The sequence below is a fragment of the Carcharhinus amblyrhynchos genome, chromosome 11 (assembly GCF_965287045.1).
Source record: "Carcharhinus amblyrhynchos chromosome 11, sCarAmb.v2.hapA, whole genome shotgun sequence".
NCBI lineage: Eukaryota > Metazoa > Chordata > Chondrichthyes > Carcharhiniformes > Carcharhinidae > Carcharhinus > Carcharhinus amblyrhynchos.
In genome coordinates, this window is record NC_137334.1 from 37,443,324 (window position 1) to 37,464,481 (window position 21,158).

The 21,158-nt window shown below is 41.5% G+C and overlaps 1 protein-coding gene across 4 annotated transcripts in view; it reads left to right on the plus strand.

Moving 5' to 3' along the window:
• Positions 1 to 21,158, plus strand: part of nckap1 (NCK-associated protein 1) — a 205,519-nt gene that overhangs the window by 24,437 nt on the left and 159,924 nt on the right. For 2 of the 4 annotated variants that reach the window (XM_080198863.1, XM_080198862.1), the window contains exons 2-3: positions 12,141 to 12,158; positions 12,959 to 13,069. In XM_080198863.1, coding sequence (XP_080054989.1) covers positions 12,141 to 12,158; positions 12,959 to 13,069 — 129 coding nt within the window. The remainder of the gene's footprint in view (positions 1 to 12,140; positions 12,159 to 12,958; positions 13,070 to 21,158) is intronic. The other 2 variants (XM_080198864.1, XM_080198865.1) reach the window with 1 other exon arrangement.

A 21,158-nucleotide genomic window follows, 5' to 3' on the forward strand; every position in this document is an offset into this window, starting at 1 on the left:
ACGTTCGCTATCCTCCAGTCCTCTGGGACCTCACCTATGTCCAAAGAAGAGACAAAGATTTGCGCCAGAGGCCCAGCAATTTCATCTCTCGCCTCCCTAAGCAGCCTAGAATAAATGCCATCAGGCCCCGGAGATTTATCAGTTATAATGCTACCTAAAAGCCCTAACACTTCTTCCCTCATAATCGATAGTTCCTTCAATTGGTCTAAAGCTCCCTCGAAGACTGTACCAGACATCAAGCCTCTCTCCTTCGTGAATACCGACACAAAGTATTCATTCAGGATCTCCCCCATTCCCTTGGACTCTAAGCACAATTCCCCTCCTCTGTCCCTGAGGGGACCGATTCTCTCTCTCTCTCTCTCTCTCTCTCTCTCTCTCTCTCTCTCTCTCTCTCTCTCTCTCTCTCTCTCTCTCTCTCCCCCCCCCCCCCAGCCACCCTTTTGTTCCTCACATAGGAGTAAAACGCCTTTGGATTTTCCTTAATCCTACCTCCCAAAGCCAATTCATGCCTCCTTTTTGCCCTCCTAACTCCCCTTTTGCGATCCCTCCTACTCTCTCTGTATTCCTCCAACGCTCTCTCTGTTCCCAGTTGTTTCGACCTAACATACGCCTCTCGTTTCTTCCTGACCAGGTCCTCAATATCTCTAGTAATCCACGGCTCTCTAATCCTACCTTTCCCATCCTTCCTCCTAACTGGCACATGCCTTTCCTGCACCCATTTCAGTTTTCCCTTCAAAGACTCCCACATACCTAATGTGGACTTGCCCTCCAACAGCCTATCCCAGTCTGTATCCCTAAGCTCCTGCCTAATCTGGCTGTATCTAGCCTTCCCCCAATTTACACCCTCCCCTTAGGACACACTCATCTTTTTCCATTAGTATCCTAAAGTAGACAGAGTTGTGGTCACTATTAGCCACATGTTCACCTACTGCAACCTCAAACACCTGACTGGCTCATTTCCCAGAACTAAATCCAGTATAGCCCCCTCTCTAGTCGGACTGTCTACATACTGCTCCAAGGACCCTTCCAATACACATCTCACGAATTCCTCCCTGTCTGAACTCCTGGCTCTAGGCACCTTCCAATCCACCCCAGGGAGATTAAAATCTCCCACTACAACAATCCTGTTCTTCCTACACTTATCCAAAATGTCTCTACATATATCCTCTTCCAGTGCCCGTGGGCTGTTGGGCGGCCTGTAGTACACCCCTAGCATAGTAATCACTAGCGATGTGCCAAAGGGAGCAGTGCTGGGTCCATTGTTGTTATCCAGATCATTGATATAGATGACAAATGTGGTAAATTGGATCAGCAAATTTGCTGATGATGCAAAGATTGGAGGTGTAGTGGACAGTGAGGAATGTTTTCAAAGCTTGCAGAGAGATTTGGACCAACTAGAAAAATGGGCTGAAAAATGGCAGATGGAGTTTAATGCAGACAAATGTGAGGTATTGCACTTTGGAAGGATAAACCAAGGCAGAACGTACAAGGTAAGTGGTAGGGCACTGAAGAGCGCAGTAGAACAGAGGGATCTGGGAATACAGATACATAATTCCCTAAAAGTGGCGTCATAGGTAGGTAGGGTCGTAAGAACATAAGAAATAGGAGCAGGAGTAGGCCATTTAGTCCTTCGAGCCTGCTCTGCCATTCAATAAGATCATGGCTGATCTGAAGTGGATCAGTTCCACTTACCCGCCTGCTCCCCATAACCCTTAATTCCTTTATCGATCAGAAGTCTGTCTACTTGCGACTTAAACATATTCAACGATATGTTTATCATACAGAGTGCTTTTGGTACATTGGCCTTTATAAATCAAAGTATTGAGTATAAGAGTTGGAATGTTATGGTGAGGTCATATAAGACATTGGTGAGGCTGAATTTAGAGTATTGTGTGCCGTTTTGGTCACCTAATTACAAGAAGGATATTAATAAGGTTGAAAGAGTGCAGAGAAGGTTAACAAGGATATTACCGGGACTTGAGAAACTGAGTTACAGAGAAAGGTTGAATAGGACTTTATTCCCTGGAGCATGGAAGAATGAGGGGAGATTTGATAGAGGTGTATAAAATTATGATGGGTATAGATAGAGTGAATGCAAGCAGGCTTTTTCCACTGAGGTTAGAGGAAAAAAAGCTAGAGGACATGGGTTAAGAGTGAAGGGGGAAAAGTTTAAAGGGAATATTACAGGGGGCTTCTTCACACAGAATGGTAGGAGTGTGGAATGAGCTGCCAGATGAAGTGGTGAAAGCGGGCTCACTTTTAACATTTTAGAGACATGGATGAGAGGGGTGTGGACGGATATGGTCCACGTGCAGGTCAGTGGGACTAGACCAAAAAATGGTTCGGCACAACCAAGAAGGACCAAAAGGCCTGTTTCTGTGCTGTAATGTTCTATGGTTCTAAAGCCCACGTATCCTGAAAAAAGAGGATTGCAGAGGAGATGTATCAGAATGATCCGAGTTGAAGATTTTTAGCTGTGGGGAATCATAGAAACCCTACAGCACGGAAAGAGGCCATTCAGCCCATTGAGTCTGCACCAACCACAATCCTACCCAGGCCCTTCCCCCATATCCCCACAAATTTACCCACTAATCTCTCTAATCCACACATCTCAAGAGACTAAGGACAATTTTAGCGTGGCCAATCAACCTAACCTACACATCTTTGGACTGTGGGAGGAAACTGGAGCACCTGGAGGAAATCCATGCAGACATGAGGAGAATGTGCAAACTCCACACAGTGACCCAAGTTGGGAATTGAACCTGGGTCCCTGGAGGTGTGAAGCAGCAGTGCTAACCACTGTGCTGCCATGCTGCCCGATATCCTATTGGACTATAGCTAACTCCTTGTCCGTTTTCAAATTCCCTTCCACTTGTTGCTTGAGAGAGGCTTATCCCTTGTACCCAGCAGCACAGAAGCTACTCTTCCAATATATCCAGTGACACAGAAGGATGTCATTCAGCCCATCAGATCCCTGTGGAGCAATACAATTAGTCTTATTCCCCCGTGGCATCCCACAGATCTGCATGTTTATTTCTTTCATGTGTCCATTCAATTTCTTTAAAAGTGATTAATCATTGTCATTTCCATCACCCTCATAGGCAGTGTGTTTCAGGTCAGTTGCATTTGCTGTTTAGAACACATACTTCCTCATTTCTCTCTGCATCTCATGCCCAAAACTGTAAATCTATGGCCCCTAGTCCTTGTATCATCAATCAGAACAATATTTCATCTATTTTATCTAAATATGTCATAATCTTGTACACCACTGCAATCTCCCCTCAATCTCCTTTGCTCCAATGAGAACAACCCCAGCTTCTCCAAACTAATCTTGTAGCTAAATCTCCCCCATCCCAAGAACGTTCTGGTAAATCTCCTCTGGGATAACTCTCCCTGAAGCAGAGGAAGTTGTTTGGAGATTTAGTAAGGGGTTTACAAGATTATGACAGGTTTGGAGGAGATGAGAAGAGCCATACATGCTGATACTGCAAGAACTAGGGAACCCAAATTTAAGATTTTGGGCAAGAGCTTACCTCCCATTTATCTAAGTTAAACTCTATCTACCATTCATCAGCCCATTGACCCAATTGATCAAGATTCCATTGCAATGCTAGATAACCTTCACTATCACTATGCCACCAATCTTGGTGTCATCAGCAAACTTACCAACCATGTCTCCTAAATTCTCCTAAATCTCAATTATTAATATAAATGACAAATAACAGTGGACCCAGCACCGATTCCTGAGGCACACTGCTGGTCACAACTCCAGCTTGAAAAACAACTCAAGACAACCACCCTCTGGCTTCTGTCATCAAGCCAATTTTGTACCTAATTGGCTATCTCACCCTGGAGCCCGTGAGATTTAACCTAATGCAATAACCTACCACGTGGTAGCCTGTCAGAGGCCTTGCTAAAGTCCATGTAGACAACGTCGATTGCGCTGCTTTCATTTACCTTCTTGGTTACCCCTTCAAAAAGCTCAAACAAATTGTGAGATGTGATTTTCCACTCGCAAATCTGTGCTGACTATTCCTAATCAGTCCTTGCCTCTCTAAATGCCTGTAGATACTATCTCTCAGAATACCTTCTAACAACTTGCCCACTGCAAATGTTAGGCACACCAGCCTGTAATACCCAGGCTTTTCCCTGCAGCCTTTCTTAAACAAAGGCACAATGTTTGCCACCCTGCAACCTTTGGGCATTTCATCTGTGGCTTTTGATTCAAATATCTCTGCTAGGAGACCAGCAATTTCCACCCTAGCCTCCCACAATGTCCTGGAATACACTTCATTAGGTCCCAGGGATTTATCTACCTTGATGCGCTTTAAGACTTCCAGCACCACCACCTCTGTAATGTGTATTCTCCTCAAGATATCACTGTTTATTTCCCTTCTCAACAGCAAATACTGATCAGAAATATTCATTTAGGATCTCGTCCATCTCTTGTGGCTCCCGCACATGGATGATCTTGTCCATCTCTTGTGGCTCCCGCACATGGATGACCTTGTTGATCCTTAAGAGACCCTATTCTGTCTCTAGTTGTTATTTTGCCCTCGGGCAATCGAAGCTCAAAAGTTATTTAGGACAGAATTATTGGAAATTATTAATACCTTTTGAGGCGTTTCTGAGTTTAGAAACTACTGCTTCTGTTTTAAAAAGTTGCAAGAAGGGAACACTGGCATATTGTCCAAGCCCCTGGGTCCTTTTCACCATTCAATAAGATAATGGCTGATCTTTATTCCTCGCGGATAAAGTCAACATAATTATCAAACAGTCCACTGCAAAAATTTCTGATTCTGTCAAACTAGTTGGAGTGCTTTATTGTGTATTTGGAATTCAGCTTTGGGTTTTTGTTTGAGTTATAACCAGTGATCCGCAAATTAGCGATTGGAAAAAGAACAGTTGGTTATGAAACAACAGTGGTTGACATATTTAATGCAGATAAGTTGAATTTTGGGGATAAGGTAAATTGGGATTTTAAATCCCACACATCCAATTGAGTCCAAATTTGTGTAAAAAGTTGAACGGTGAGAGCGGTACACTCCACTCATTGATTTAGAGTTTAATGCAAAAGTGGGTCATGTTAACAAGTAGTCATTAAAACATCCGTATTAATGCTGGGTCAGCAGTCCGTGACTTCAGCTCTTGGAGGGCATTTGGCATTGCCGTGGTTCTGTGATATTCTAGTGGGAGTTGCAGAAGCAACTACAATGCTCTTTTGAGGAAAGTGTATTTTAGAGACAGGTTAAAAAATTGCAAAAAAACTGCTCCCAAGATAAACTTTAGAACAACCTGTGGGACGGCCATCTTCACCAGCCTGTATGAGCTATACCTAACCATCAGATTTCTTAAAAATCAGTAAGAGTTAGGCTTTTCTGCCACTGCATGAAGGTTATTTTATCATTTGAAGAAGGAAGATCCTTTGTTTTAAATAAATGCAGAAAATGCTGGAAAAACTCAGTGGACCTGGCAGCATCTGTGGAGCAAGAATACATTAAAACACATAAGCATTAACTCTTTCTTTCTCCGCAGATACTACCAGAACTGCTGAGTTTTTTTAAACATTTCCTGATTTTATTTCAGATTTCCAGCATCCACTATTTTTTTGCTTTTCTTTTATCCGTTATTTTCTAATTGGCTGGGATCATGCAAGTGTTTCGCAAAATAAAAATATTGCAAATCGTCCCAATGACAGTTTGTAAGTTGACGTATCTTGCACATTGCAACAATCAAGTAACACGTCATTGGAAGGATGTGAGCTAATTGCTACCTATATTTGTCTCTATGCCAATATCCTATTGATAACCACCTCTTTTTAAGAAAGCTGTGGGATTGTGGAGATTATTATTCTCTGGTTTTGATGTAAATAGTTATTCCAAAATAGCATGAATTCACTTCTGAACATATCAATCTGTTTCTATAGAATCCCGACAATGCATGAAGGAGGCTGTTTAGCCCATCGAGACTGCGCCAACTCTCTGAAAGAGCATCATACCCAGACTGAACCCCTACCCTATCTCCATAACCCCATGCATTTACCCCACTAATCCCCTGAACCTACACATCTTAGGACACTAAGGGACAATTTAATATGGCCAATCCACCTAACCTGTACATCTTTGGACCGTGGGAGGAAACTGGAGTACCTGGAGGAAACTCGTGCAGATACGGGGAGAATGTTTGCACAGTCACCCAAGGCCAGAATCAAATCCACATCCCTGGCACGGTGCTACCCACTACTTATCCTGAGCAATAATCTTTAATAGGGTGGACCTTGTGAAGGAAATTTAAATCTGTTGTGGGATACTAGAGAATGACATTTAAACATAATTTTTCTAGTTGCTTCAGCATCATAGATGGTATACTATCTTGCATCACTTGATGCCAAATCTAAAAATAAATCCCACATTCAAAGCGTTACAGTGGGAAATTAAATGAAACGGCAGAATGCAATTGGCTGTCTGAATTTTCAATTTTGTGCAAGAATTTCCAATGTGTTGTTTGTAATGGAATTCTTCCTGTCAATCTAAGAACATAAGAAACAGGAGCAGGAGTAGGCCATCTAGCCCTTCGAGCCTGCCCCGCCATTCAATAAGATCATGGCTGATCTGAAGTGGCTCAGTTCCACTTTCCCGCTTTCTCTCCATAACCCTTAATCCCCTTGCCTACCAAAAATCTATCTACCCGCGTCTTAAATATATTTAGCAAGGTAGCCTCCACCACTTCAACGGGCAGAGAATTCCAGAGATTCACCACCCTTTGAGTGAAGAAGTTCCTCCTCAACTCTGTTCTAAACTGCCCCCCCTTTATCTTGAGGCTGTGCCCTCTAGTCCTGCTGTCCTTTCTGAGCGGGAAGAACCTCTCCACCTCTACCCTATCTATCCCTTTCATCATCTTATACGTCTCAATGAGATCCCCCCCTCATCTTTCTAAACTCTAATGAGTACAAGCCCAGTCTATTCAGCCTCTCCTCATAGCTCAACCCCCTCAACTCCAGTATCAGCCTAGTGAACCTTCTCTGCACTCCCTCCAAAGCCAAAATATCCTTGTGCAAGTGTGGCGACCAAAACTGCATGCAGTACTCCAGCTGCGGCCTCACCAGTGCCCTGTACAGTTGCAGCAAGACCTCCCTACTTTTATATTCAATCCCCCTCGCTGTGAAGGCCAGCATCCCATTTGCCTTTCTGACCACCTGCTGCACCTGTAGACTGGGTTTTTGCGACTAATGCACAAGGACCCCCAGGTCCCTCTGCACCGTAGCATGCTGCAGCTTTTCACCCTGTAAGTAGTAGTCCTTCCTACTATTATTCCTACCAAAGTGGATAACCTCACACTTGCCAACATTGTATTCCATCTGCCAGGTCCTCGCCCACTCGCTCAGCCTATCTAGGTCCCTCTGCAGACTTTCCACATCCTCTGCACAATTTGCTGTTCCACTTATCTTTGTGTCATCGGCAAATTTCGACACCTTACACTTGGCTCCCTCCTCCAGATCATCTATATAAATGGTAAACGGCTGAGGCCCCAGCACCGATCCCTGGGACACTCCACTAGTCACCAACCGCCAATCCGAATAGCACCCATTGACACCCACTCTCTGCCTCCTATTTGACAGCCAATCCCCTATCCACGCTAACACCTTACTCCCAACTCCATGCCCCCTAACCTTCTGTAACAACCTTTTGTGCGGCACCTTATCAAACGCCTTCTGAAAATCGAGAAACACCACAAGCTCTGCCTACAGTCCTGAATTGAACCAGCCTGCTTTTCCAAAATCAGCCATCCTGTCTGCTTGTTCTGCTTGCTGCCACTGTATCTTGAACTTGTCTGATGCTTCAGGTTTGTGGTAGGGATGCTTTGGTCTAACTGTTGTCAGCTATCCTTTTAATAGAAAAATATTAATCTCTTCCAATTTTAGAACTTAAAAGGTGTCAAGTAAACTAACCTTCTGTCTTTTGGATTGTGATGTTGCTATTGAAGATGAATTGTAGTCATTGCATTGATTTTGTAGAATTTGACACTACAGCCCATATGGTGTTCCAGTTACAGGAAACAGTTCATTAATATTCTTCATCAATACCTCATGTAATATTTCTTTGATTATGTTTTAAGCTCCAGCTATCCATTACAAAGGCATACTGCCAATTCAGTGCACATTAACAATGGATACTAGATGCATTAGAGTACTTGTAAAACCTAAAATCTGTTCTGCAGATACTGCTGAAAAATCTCAGAATCCAAATTATAATGACAGAATTTGTCTGAGTTATTCACTACTCATAACGGTGCAGAGCTTCCAGTAGGATATGTAATCCAGCACTTTTAGAATCAGGGTGGGCTTTTATATTGTAAAAGACATTTGTTACTAGTCATTATAAGGTTCTAAAGTTACTTTTTAGTTTGCCTGTATCATTTATGTAGGTACACGTTATTTTAGCAATACTAAATCATGTAGGAATTCTTTAGATTGATATAAAGAAAAGCTTCTTATTGATAGGTGAAATATTTTCCGTATGCATGCATCAGTTTACTTTTGTAAATTCATGTATTAGATTTGGGGGGTTTCTAAAATTTTATAATGCAATGCTGGGGTTTAATATTGTATGATTAAAACAAATCTTGAATTTCACCATTTACCCAAAATAGGCTCATTTTGTTGTGGAGATTGTGTTGTAATATCTCTTGTCTCATCTTGCACATGATAGCACTTGTATTTCACAAATAATTGCAAGTATCTTTCACAAGAGCCTCATTACAGCCTAGCTCTTGCTGTTTGTGCTGGACCAGAATATGGGGTGATATAGTGGTTAGCACTGCTGCCAGGGACCCAGCTTCAAATCTGGCTATGGGTGAATGTGTGGAGTTTGCACTCTCTCCCCATGTCTGCATGAGTTTCCTCCAGGTGCTCTGGTTTCCTCCCACAGTCCAAAGATGGCTAGGTGCATTGGCCATGTTAAATTGCCCCTCAGTGTCCCAAGGTGTTCATGTTAGACAAATTAGCAATGGTGAACGTGTGGGTTACAGGGATAGGGCAGGAGCGAGGGACTGGATAACATACTGGATCAGAGAGTTGGTGCAGGCTCAAGGGGCTGAATGGGCTCTTCTGCACTGTAGGGATTCTGTTCTATTATTCTATAAGTGAGAGGCACTCATCAGAAATGTGCCAATGTCAAGCCTGATGAATAAAGTATCAGCTGTGAACTGTGCATTAACAATTCAAGTTGGGGGCACATTGAAGCTGTTTTAAATTAGTATCTTGCATTCATCCAACATCTTTAATATAGCAAGATATCCCAAAGCACTTTATAGCAGTGTTATTAAACAAAATTTAGCACCAAATCACATGAGAAAATATTAGGATAGGTGATCAAAAATTTGGTCAAAGACTGAGGGGGTTAGGGAATAAACTCGAGCTTAGGATGTTGGCAACTGAGAAAAGGTTACAAGTGGCGAAGCAGTTCAAATTGTGTTGCGCGAGACCAGAATTGGACAAATGCAGATCTCAGTGGGCTGGTGGATGTTAGAGCCATAGGGAGGGGTGCTTCACAGGAACTTTATAAAAGGGAATACAACACCAAGCCAGAAAAGCTGATATTTGGTCAAATGACCAAACAATTAGGTGAAAATGTAGTTATTCAGTGAGGAAAGCAAGTTAGAGGAGTATAGGGAGAGAATTCCAGAGTTTAGAATGCAATCCAGCTGGATGACGGAGGAGAGGTGTGCAAAAAAGTTGGTAAGATGACCATTTCAAAATGATAGAATCGTAGAAACGATCAGCAGAGAAGGAGGCAACAAGTTACCATCTAGCCTCATTTCGCTTTCCAGCTCTTGCTCCATAGTCCTGTGGGTTACTGCGCTTCTAAATATTTTTGTAAATAGTATGAAGTCTTCTGCTTCTGCCATCCTTCTAAGCAGTGAGCTTGAGATCCCATCATCCTCTGTATGACAAACATTCCCTCCAAATTTCCTCCTCTTATCCTAAATCTTTGCACCTTGGTTATGGGCACCTCAATCAAGGGCAATAGAGCTTCCCTATCCAATGTCTGGGCATTTAAATCATTTCATATATTTCAATTAAGTTTCCCTTCAACTCCTCCATTCTAAGGAATACAGCCTGTGCCCATTTAATCTTTCCTTATAACAATTCTTAAGTCCAGGCAACATCCTCTTAAATGTTCGCTGTAACCTGCCTTGTGCAGTTCTATCTTTCCTACAGTGCAGTGACCAGAAACAGTACTCCACTTGCGACCGAACTGATATGCTATATGGTTCTAGCATAACTTTCTCCCATCTTGTGTATTCTGTTCCTGGGCTAATAAAGACAAGTATCCAGTATGCTGTGTGTTACCATCTTGTCTACTGTTCAGTGATCAACAGGGATCTGTGGACATGCAGTCAAAGGGCCTCAACCCATCTCAGCATCCTCATCCATTCACCTATTACCTTCAGACTTAACTATTTCAATGTATTCCTGGCCAGCCTTGCACATTCTAACCTCTGTAAACCTGAAGTCTGCTGCTGATGTGCTGACTACTCATGTCCTCACTTGCGCTGAGTTCTGTTTGCCTATCGCCAATGTGCCCACTGGCTTACATTTGTTCCTGATTCAACAATCCCTCTGTTTAAAATTTGCATCCTTGTTTCCAAATCCCTTTATGGCCTTTTACCTTGTCCTATCTCTGTTATCTCCTTCAGCTTTATAAACTTCTGATATCTCTGGCCTGAACATCAACGATTTTAATTGTTGGTATCTTCAGCTGCTAAGGCCTGTAGCCCTGAAATTCCCTCTTTTCTCCTTAAAACTTACATATTTGAAGAAGTTTTGGCACATGTTGCAAAATTGCCTTAAGTAGCTGTCAAATTTGACTTCGTAAAGCCCTTCGTGAAATACTGGGAGACATCTTAATACCTTAAGACACTATATAAATATAAGTTGTTGTTGACTACATTCTCAACATTTACTGATGTAAAACTTCAAATCAGGAGAAACTTAAAACTTAAGCATGTACATAGATTAATACTGCTGTATGTGGTGGGCAGGAAACCCCTTAAAGGAAAGCACAATTCTTCCTTCTCTGTGCTTATAAACTGATGATTTTTTTTTAAGTGTAGCTCAACTCCATGCACACGAGAATTTATAATCAGTTCTATTGGTCTTAGTGCCTCAAAATATAGTCATAATTGTGTAATGTAATGGTTCGCAGCTGCTTTTAAACTGAAATATCACTTTTGCTCCTCTTACCTCCAATGCAGGAAACTGTAGACAGGCACAAATCTAAGCAATTTTGCTTTGTTGCAATTGTAACAGCCTGGATAGCCTGCATTAAAACATGATATTAGAGATGTCAAACTGAACTTCTTTTGTAAGTCAATATATAGAGAATGGAAAATAACATCAAAAATAGTTACCATAAATTCACTTTGTATAAAACTGTATGCTGTAAGTTTTCTTTTTTTTTGGCATTTTATATAGTCAAATATTTCTTAAATAACTGTTTAAGGACATTTGGTAGCTTAATGTGAATTTTTTTGATTTAAAGTGATATGAAACATGTAATCATAAAATGACTTAAAGTCCTGCGGGTTGGTTAGAGAATATTGACAGTTTTGTTAGTGCAGTCCATATTAGACATGGCTCAGTATTTCAAGAAGGCTGCAAATTATTTTACAACTGTTTTTCCTTAACAATTTAAAATTTGTGTCCAGATTGCCTTTAGTTGCATGTAATGCCTTTATAATTCTATATGTGAGGTTTTTCAGACTTCCTCAGATGTCCTTCACGTTCTCTTTGAAGTGATTTTGCATGCACATTCCTGTTTTCTGAATTTGTGGGTTGAAGTATAATGATTTGGCAATATTTCCTATTAACATACAATATCAAATTAGTATAAATTTGAGACTCTGCAATAAAAATCAAGTACACATATTTTGTGCTTTTTCAAAGTTTTACATGGACAGACAATGATTTGATCTTTTTCTGATTCTTTGATTTGTCTTGAATCTGTGCACTTTTTGTTTACACATTTGTCATTAGGCATTTTGAAGTATTGTTCCCTAAACTTTGTGCAGACGCATGTTAGATGTTGGAAACTTGTGTTTTACATGTGTTCTCTTTTTCTGTTACAATGCTTCCACAGCAAGGACAAGTTTGGAAGGTTTGCAAAGCTTTTCACCTTCCCTCTGCTATCAGACCAGTCTCATCACCCATGACTTTTCTCTTTGTAATTCACAATACATAGGACATTGGATGAGCTGTAGAAATGAATGCGTAGAAAGCTAGATAAAATTAACTATTATGATTCTTGTTTTCTATCTGCAGACTGGGTAACATGCTGTACTCTGCTTTCCTTCTAGTTGTCACATTCATTTGCTTCTAAATTCATGTAGGAATTCTGCTGAAACCTTTTTATTATGAAACAGCACCCAAGACTGAAAGGAAAAAAATAGTCTAATAAAAGTTCTTTGCTGATCTCTAGAGATTATTTTCTGTTCTAAGAAATTTTTTGACAATTACAGAGCAAAACCTTTCACTGCTTTAAAATGTTGTCCCCCCATTAACTTTAAAGGTTTGATTTTGTGCACATAAAGCAGTGTGACAACAGCACTCATCATGTTTGAAGTTTGCAACGTGCAAGTTTTGTATAACCATTTAGTCCCCACCTCAGTACTGCTTAGATTAAAACATGCACTTTTCTTTTGAAGAGTGAACCATTTTCACTCTGTTATACTGCTGCTGTGTTCTGTAATACTTCTGTAGCACATCTCTTGTTCTACCTCCCATTGCATACTCCAGTTGTGATGATCCCTTGCACTTGCCTATTCATTCTGTCACCTCTTCACTGAAAGCACTATTAAAATTCCTTAGTTCACTGACTGACAACTCAGTTTTCATTGTAACATTAATAGAAAACGCTCCAAGACATTGTAATGTCTTGATTTTTTTTCTTTGTTGCAGGCATGTGGGGATCCAAAGGCAAAACCATCATACTTAATTGACAAAAACTTGGAATCTGCTGTCAAATACATTGTCAAAAAGTTTCCAGTTGTTGATACTCGCAACAACAGTGTAAGTACTGAACAACATTCGTCTCCCATATTTATCTCTTTTTTGAAATGTTATGAAGATTGCTATATCTGTGAATATTGAATTAACATATTTAAAGAATTGCTTCAAGTTTTCATAATTTCTTGTACATATCTAGTTTGTAATTTTATGAAGAAGATAGTTATCATTGATACACTTAATAGTTCAATACAAGATTTCATAGAATTATGCTAAATGCATGCTTCTGATGAATCGACAAACTGCATTGTATTATGTGCTATGATTGGAATTTCTGTTCTCTTAAAGTTTGTTGTTTTCCATTTAAAAACTCATAACATTCAATTTGTTTTGGAATGAAAACAAAGAAGTGGAAATACTCAGCGGATCTGGTAGCCTCCATGGAGAAAGAAACCGTTAATGTTTTGCGTCAATATGACTTATTCAGAGCTCAGAAGAAGAGCACGTTCGACTCAAAACGTTAAGTGTTCCTTTCTCACAGATGCTGCAGACCTGCTAAGTATTTCTAGCATCGCAGTGTTGTGCTTTCACTTTAGAATTTTGGAAGTTTAGTTGTAAAAGAATATCCTACCCCATGCCTGACTTGAAATTTTGTTCTTCTTGTTTGTTAATCTTGTATGAAATTGCATTTGGAGGTTCAAATGGATCAAAGCATCAAGTTAGATCAGTCACGGGGACTGGATGGGATGTACCTCAGGCTAGGCTACTGTGGGAGGCGAGGGAGGAGATTGCTGAGCCTCTGGCGATGATCTTTGCACCATCAATGGAGACGGGAGAAGTTCCGGAGGATTGTGGATGTTGTTCCTATATTCAAGAAAGGGAATAGAGATAGCCCTGGAAATTATAGATCAGTGAGTCTAACCTCAGTGGTTGGTAAGTTGATGGAGAAGATCCTGAGAGGCAGGATTTATGAACATTTGGAGAGGTATAATATCATTAAGGATAGTCAGCATGGCTTTGTCAAAGGCAGATCATGCCTTATGAACCTGATTGAATTTTTTGAGGATGTGATTAAACATGTTGATGAAGGAAGAGCAGTAGATGTAGTATATGTGGACTTCAACAAGGCATTTGATAAGGTGCTCCATGCAAGGCTTATTGAGAAAGTGAGGGGGCATGGGATCCAAGGGCACATTGCTTTGTGGATCCAGAACTGGCTTGCCCAGAGAAGTTATAGATGGGTCATATCCTGCATGGAGGTCAGTCACCAGTGGAGTGCCCCAGGGATCTGTTCTGGGACCCTTACTCTTTGTGATTTTTATAAATGACCTGGATGAGGAAGTGGAGGGATGGGTTGGTAAGTTTGCTGATGACACAAAGGTTGGGGGTGTTGTGGATAGTGTGGAAGGATGCTGGAAGTTGCAACGAGACATTGATAGGATGAAAGACTGGGCAGAGAAGTGGCAGATGGATTTCAACCCAGATAAGTGTGAAGTGGTTCATTTTGGCAGGTCAAATAGGATGGCAGAATATTATATTAATGGTAGGACTCTTGGCAGTGTGGAAGATCAGAAGGATCTTGGGGTCTGAGTTCATAGGATGCTCAAAGCAGCTGCACAGGTTGAAGCTGTGGTTAAGAAGGCGTATGGTGTACTGGCCTTCATCAATCGAGGAATTGAGTTTGGGAGTCGAGAGATAATGTTGCAGCTATATGGGACCATGGTCAGACCTCACTTGGAGTACTGTGCTCAGTTCTGGTCGCCTCATTACAGGAAGGATGTGGAAGCCATAGAAAGGGTGCGGAGGAGACTTACAAGGATGTTACCTGGATTGGGGAGCATGCCTTATGAGGATAGGTTGAGGGAGCTCGGCTTTTTCTCCTTGGAGAGACAAAAGATGAGGTGTGACCTGATAGAATTGTTTAAAATGTTGAGAGGTATTGATCGATTGGATAGCCGGAGGGTTTTTCCCAGGGCTGAAATGGTTGCCACGAGGACACAGGTTTAAGGTGCTGGAGAGTAAGTACAGAGGAGGTGTCGGGGGCAAGCTTTTCACTGAGTGGTGGGTGCGTGGAATGGGCTGCCAGCGACGGTGGAGGAGGCGGATTCAATAGGGCCTTTTAAGAGATTTTTAGATAAGTACATGGAACTTAGTAAGATAGAGGGTTATAGGTAAGCCTAGTAATCTCTAAGGTAGAGACATGTTCGGCACAACTTTGTGGGCTGAAGGGCCTGTGTTATGCTGTAGTTTTTCTACGCTTCTATGTTTCTAAAGCATTGGGTTCATACCTGTAAGACTTTTTGAAATCTCTGACCAAAAACTGCAATGTCACTAGCAGAGCAATGGATGATTATTGCCTCTGTAGATTGTTAGTTGGGAATCTTTACCTTGTGTACCTCCAGGGTTTTTCAGATGTCATATTGAAAGTTAAAATATAAAAGACTTTCATTTAATAAATTGCCTTTGACAACTTCAGACCACCCCACAGTATTTGACAGCTAATGAAATATAGCACTGTGATCTAGGAAATTAGATAACAAGATAATTAATGGGGTAATATATTAGCATAGATTTGAGTATTAGTAATGTAGAGAAAGCAATAGAATTTGTGGATCGCTTTTGGGTTGCCCGTGTGTAACTAGTGGGATGCTGCAAGCATCCGTGCTGTTTATAAACTATAAATAATGAATCAGTTAAGGGCATAGAGTGTAATGTATCCAAGTTTGCTGCTGATTTTAAAAAAAAGGACTATTTGGTACGTAAGCTGTGATGACTTAAAAGGCTGTAAAGGGACATTGGACCCAGGAGAGAAGAGTATAGACAGTGCCAAGCACTGGGCCCTCTGGTTAGGGAGGCCCTGAGCACGGTGATTTAAACAGCATCCAGACAAAGCAGCCCTGAAAGATGGGCTTTTAAAAAAAATTGTAACTGCCAGGTCAAAGGTTCTGACTTGTTCAAAAATTGATTTATAAAGCTGTTTTGTCAGATCACTTACAGGGAGTTGCTGCGCTGTGGGCAGATTCGTGATTCCAAAGTCTGTCAAAAAAGCGCAATGCTGCCAAAAGGTCAGTAGCAGCAGTGCCGCAACTGTCATAAGAGCACCTTTACCATCCATAATTATCTTGTGAACAGACTTTGCGGGACAGGAGTGTAATGCGCTCATGGTGAATCAGTAATCTGTTTGACTCTGCACCTGATTCTCGAGAGTCTTTTCCATTGACTTCAATCTTGTCCTTCTGTCTACTTCCCTATAATCCTACTCTATTGTGCTTTTTATGAGTTTATTAAAGTCATAGAATCTAACAGTGCAGGAGGAGGCCATTCGGCCCGTGGAGTATGCACCGATCACAATCCCACTGTGGCTATATCCCTATAACCCCAAGCATTTACTCTTGCTCCTTAGCACTGGGGGGCTATTTAGCATGGCCAATCCATCAAAACCGCGTATCTTTACACTGGGAGGAAACTCATGCAGACACGGAGCATGTACAAACTCCACACACAGTGACCCAAGCTGGGAATCAAATCTGGATCCCTTGCACTGTGATGCAGCAGTGCTAGCTATTGTACCATTCTGCTGCCCCAGTATTGAAATATTGTTGCATAATAGATACTGAAAAATATCGTAGTTAGAAGCAGCAGTCTTCAGATTTGCTGATCAAGAAAAAGCGTAATGAATATGGACCATTCAGTCTTTGCCCTCTGGCTGCTTAAATGTAGTGTCTCACAAAGACACTTGAGGGATCCAAAGCTTCTTTCTGACAGCGAAGTCTTGCATTGTTCAATCATTCCAATTGTTGCTCAGGAGTCGCTTGATATTTCTGCGCTGTGAGATTACTGATAAAATAAAATCCAATTTGACCTTTTATATGAAATGATTATGTTGAATAAAATCATACCCCCAGGCAGGAGAAAGTCTTCTACTTCTACAGAATGGATAGAATCTTATGCAGTCTATCTGGGTTACAATATGGAATTTTCCCTTAAATATTAGTTTACTTTCATTATGTACATATGGTGCAATGTGTAGAACATGTTAACAAGGCCTAAGGTAGTCCCCAAAATCCAGTGTCTGCATATTTCACATGCTGCTAAAATAAAATTGTACATTCTGTTAAATGGTCATAGAAACCACAGAAACCATACAGTGCAGAAGGAGGCCATTGGGCTCATTCAGTCTGCACTGACAACAATCCCACCCTAGTCCCTAATCCCACAACCCCACACATTTACCGACTAATCCCTCTAACCTACACATCCCAGGACACTAAGGGGCAATTTAGCATGACTAATCCACCTAAACCTGCACATCATGGTGGAATCACATGTAGAGCTCATACAAACTAACACTACAACTTTGCTGTTCATATTAGTGACCCATGCTGTATTTATAACTTGATGATATTTGTATCCAGATGGCAACAACAGGTACTGTAATTTTACTAGCACCTTTGAGATTGTTTGATGAATCTCAAAGGGGCAAAAATATCATGAATGATTGAGGAGAAGGGATAAGAGGTCCAGAAATGAGACAATCACCAGAGCCCATGATTCTAGTTTCTGACTCTGGAAATAGACAGATTAGTTGAGTGGTAAGAACGTGACAAGATGGAATATAATGTGGGAATGTGTGGAGAGAAAAAAGCAGAATAGTTTTTAAATGGTGAATTTCTGGGAGAAGAGAGAAATGTTGGCGTTCAGTGGGGGTCCTGGTATCCTTGTATATGAATCACTAAAAGTTAATATTCAGGTACAGGAATCAGGAAAGCAAACTCTGTGGTGGCTTTGTTTTGAAGAAATTGGGGTATGTGTGTGAAGAAGCCTTACTGTAATTCTGTAGGGCCTTGATGAAACCACACTGGGAAGGATATACGGATTCTTGGAATGATAAGGTTATCTTTTGAGAAGTGATTGGGTAGATTAAACCTTCTTCCTTAGAATTTGGAAGAATGAGAATTGAAGCACATAAAACTCATTGTGGCTTGGTAGGGTAGATGCTGGGAGAATGTTTCCTCTGGCTGGGGAGTTTAGATTTAGGGTGACAGTTTCAGAATAAGAGCTCAACCATTTAAGACTGAGGAATTTCTTCACTAATGAAGCTCTGGACCCTTGGCATTCTGTAACCAAGAAGGCTGTGGATGCAAGCCTACTCAAGGCAAAAATCAACAGATTTTTGGATATTAAGAGAGGGGGCTTGGTTTAGCCAATGGAATTTTCCTCTTATGCAAATAAGGTTATAACATGATGTTTTGGGACCCTGCCTTTAAGATAAATGATGTGAGTGGGTGGGGGGTTTCATATGATCTATACTGAATTCTGCTGACAGCAAAACTGGTTGGCTGAATTGTTAAAGATTCAAGAGGAGTCCAGGCTGTGTTGCAAAGAAGCTAGCAAGTTTTCACACTTTCAGACAATGGCAGAACCATCTGTGCTTGGCAGTGTTGACCATTAGCCTTTAAGTCTCAGAATAGTGTTAAGAATGTCAGGTTGTAAATGATTAAACTTTAATCACCTATTCAGTTTCAAGATGGAATAGATTTAGGGTCCAAGCAATAGCTAATCAGCATTTCTACCCACATACAAGACCCACATGATTTATGTTCCCATGGAGTTGGCCTTTGAGTAGGGTGGAGGAAGCATTTCTAAGAAAACCCTGAAAAACATGGGCACAAAGTTAGATGCAGCCCATCTCTGTTACATCATGAAGTAACACAGATGGAAATTTGCACTGTGATTAATTGTACTTGTGAGGGTATAAAAACACATCTGGAAGATTTACCTGACTTGAGAGCAGATCTCTGGGTAAACCCTTACTTGGAAGGACACTTCTGGTGTTGAAAATTGCCAGGCTGGGAAAAGAAAATAACTGAAGTAAACCCTGTGGAGCCAAGAATCACTGCGTACTGGCTCTGAAAGAATTGAATGCTGACTTCGGGGACAGTGTAAAGTGTAACAATGAAGTGGGATTTTTGTTTGTGTTAAATGCAGAAAGTAGAAAGTTACGTTCCATCATTGAAGATAATAAATAGCCTTCAAAAGTAATGTTTCGTCAGCATTGCCTTAAGTTTGCTACAGTAAAGGTTTTGAGATGAAATCTGGTGCTACCGTTTCAGCTGTTCACTGGAAGTTTTGAAAGTTATTGGTTTCACAGGGATTGTAATATTTATTTTGTTATCAAACATGGCAACCAGTTGCACACAGGAAAACAAAAATGTGATCATGACCAGCTAATCATTTGTGATGTTGATTGAGAAAGAAATACCAGGAAGGACACCACTGCTCCATTTTGAAATAGTGCCATGGGACCAACAAGGTTCACCCCAGAGGGCAAACAAGCCCGAGTTTAAATTCTATCTAAAGGATGGCAGCTCCAAAAGTGCAACACTCAGCATTTGCAGTGGGATGTCAGTTCAGATTGTGTTCTGATTTGAACTTGCATCCATGCCCCCTTGTGAGTTAGAGGCAGGAGTGCTGCTGACTTGATCACAGCTGACAGGTTAACCATAAATCTGATTTGTTTGATCTCAAGGAGAAACCATGAATGATTGTATGACTACACCAGGCAGCAAGTAACTGGATCATGCCAGCATCAATTCAAAAACAAGGAATGCTGGAAATACACAACATGCTTGGCTGTAATATGGAGACAGTTAATATTTCAGATCAATAACCTTCCACCAGAGCTAGGAAAAATTACAAATGTAATAGGTTTTAAGCAGGTAAGATGGGGGAGGATGGAATAAGAATAAAAGGGAAGGTTTAAAAAAATGGGTTTGAGGTGCAGGGCCAAAGGGTTTGGTAATCGGACAAGAAAAGAAGCAGATAGTGTGTTAAGGAAGTGTAAATGGCAGAATTATGAATAGTGTTATCTGAAAGAAAAATTGAGAGACACTAGTAAGACCAAAACATGCAAAGAATGGGAAGCAAAATAAGGGGAGAGATTTTGATCTGAAGTTGTTGAATGATCTGGAGGAGGGAACCGAGTGTATGGTGTCGAAATTTGCTGATGACACCAAGATTGGGGGAATGGCAAATTGCGTGGAGGGTGTGGAGAGTCTGCAGAAGGATCTAGATAGGCTGGGCGAATGGGCCAGGAAATGGCAAATGGAATTTAATGTTGGCAAGTGCGAGGTGGTCCACTTTGGTAGGAATAATGGTAGGAAGGACTATTACTTACGTGGCGAAAAACTGCAGCAGGTGACGGTGCAGAGGGACTTCAGGGTCCTTGTGCATGAGTCGCAAAAACCCAGCCTGCAGGTGCAGCAGGTGTCAGGAAGGCGAATAGGATGCTGGCCTTCATAGCAAGGGGGATTGAATATAAAAGTAGGGAGGTCTTGCTGTGGCTGTATAGGGCATTGGTGAGGCCGCAGCTGGAATACTGTGTGCAGTTTTGGTCGCCGTACTTACGCAAGGATATTTTGGCCTTGGAGGGAGTGCAGAGGAGGTTTACTAGGCTGATACTGGAGTTGAGGGGGTTGAGCTATGAGGAGAGGCTGAATAAACTAGGCTTGTACTTGTTAGAGTTTAGAAGAATGAGGGGAGATCTCATTGAGACGTATAAGATGATGAATGGGATGGATAGGATAGAGGTGGAGAGACTCTTCCTGCTCAGAAAGGACAGTAGGACTAGGGGGCACAGCCTCAAGATAAAGGGGGGCCGGTTTAGAACAGAGTTGAGGAAGAACTTCTTCACTCAAAGGGTGGTGAATCTCTGGAATTCTCTGCCCATTGAGGTGGTGGAGGCTGCCTCGCTAAATATTTTTAAGACGTGGGTTGATGGGTTTTTGATAAGAGAGGGGATTAAGGGTTATGGGGAGAAGGCGGGAATGTGGAACTGAGCCACGACAGATCAGCCATGATCTTAGTGAATGGTGGGGCAGGCTCAAGGGGCTGGATGACCTACTCCTGCTCCTATTTCTTATGTTCTTATTGTTGCATCTGGAAGGCTGTAAAGTGCCTCCGAGGTGCTGTTTGTTGATCCTTCATTAAGCTTCATTTGAACATTTTAGAGGACAGAGGTCAGTGTGAGGGCAAAGTGCTGAATTAAGGATACAGATGACCAGAAGTCTGGGGTCATGCTCAGGTGTGAATGGAGGTGATCTGCAAAGCGGCCACCCAATCTGCATTTGATCTCCCCAATGCAGAGCAGATC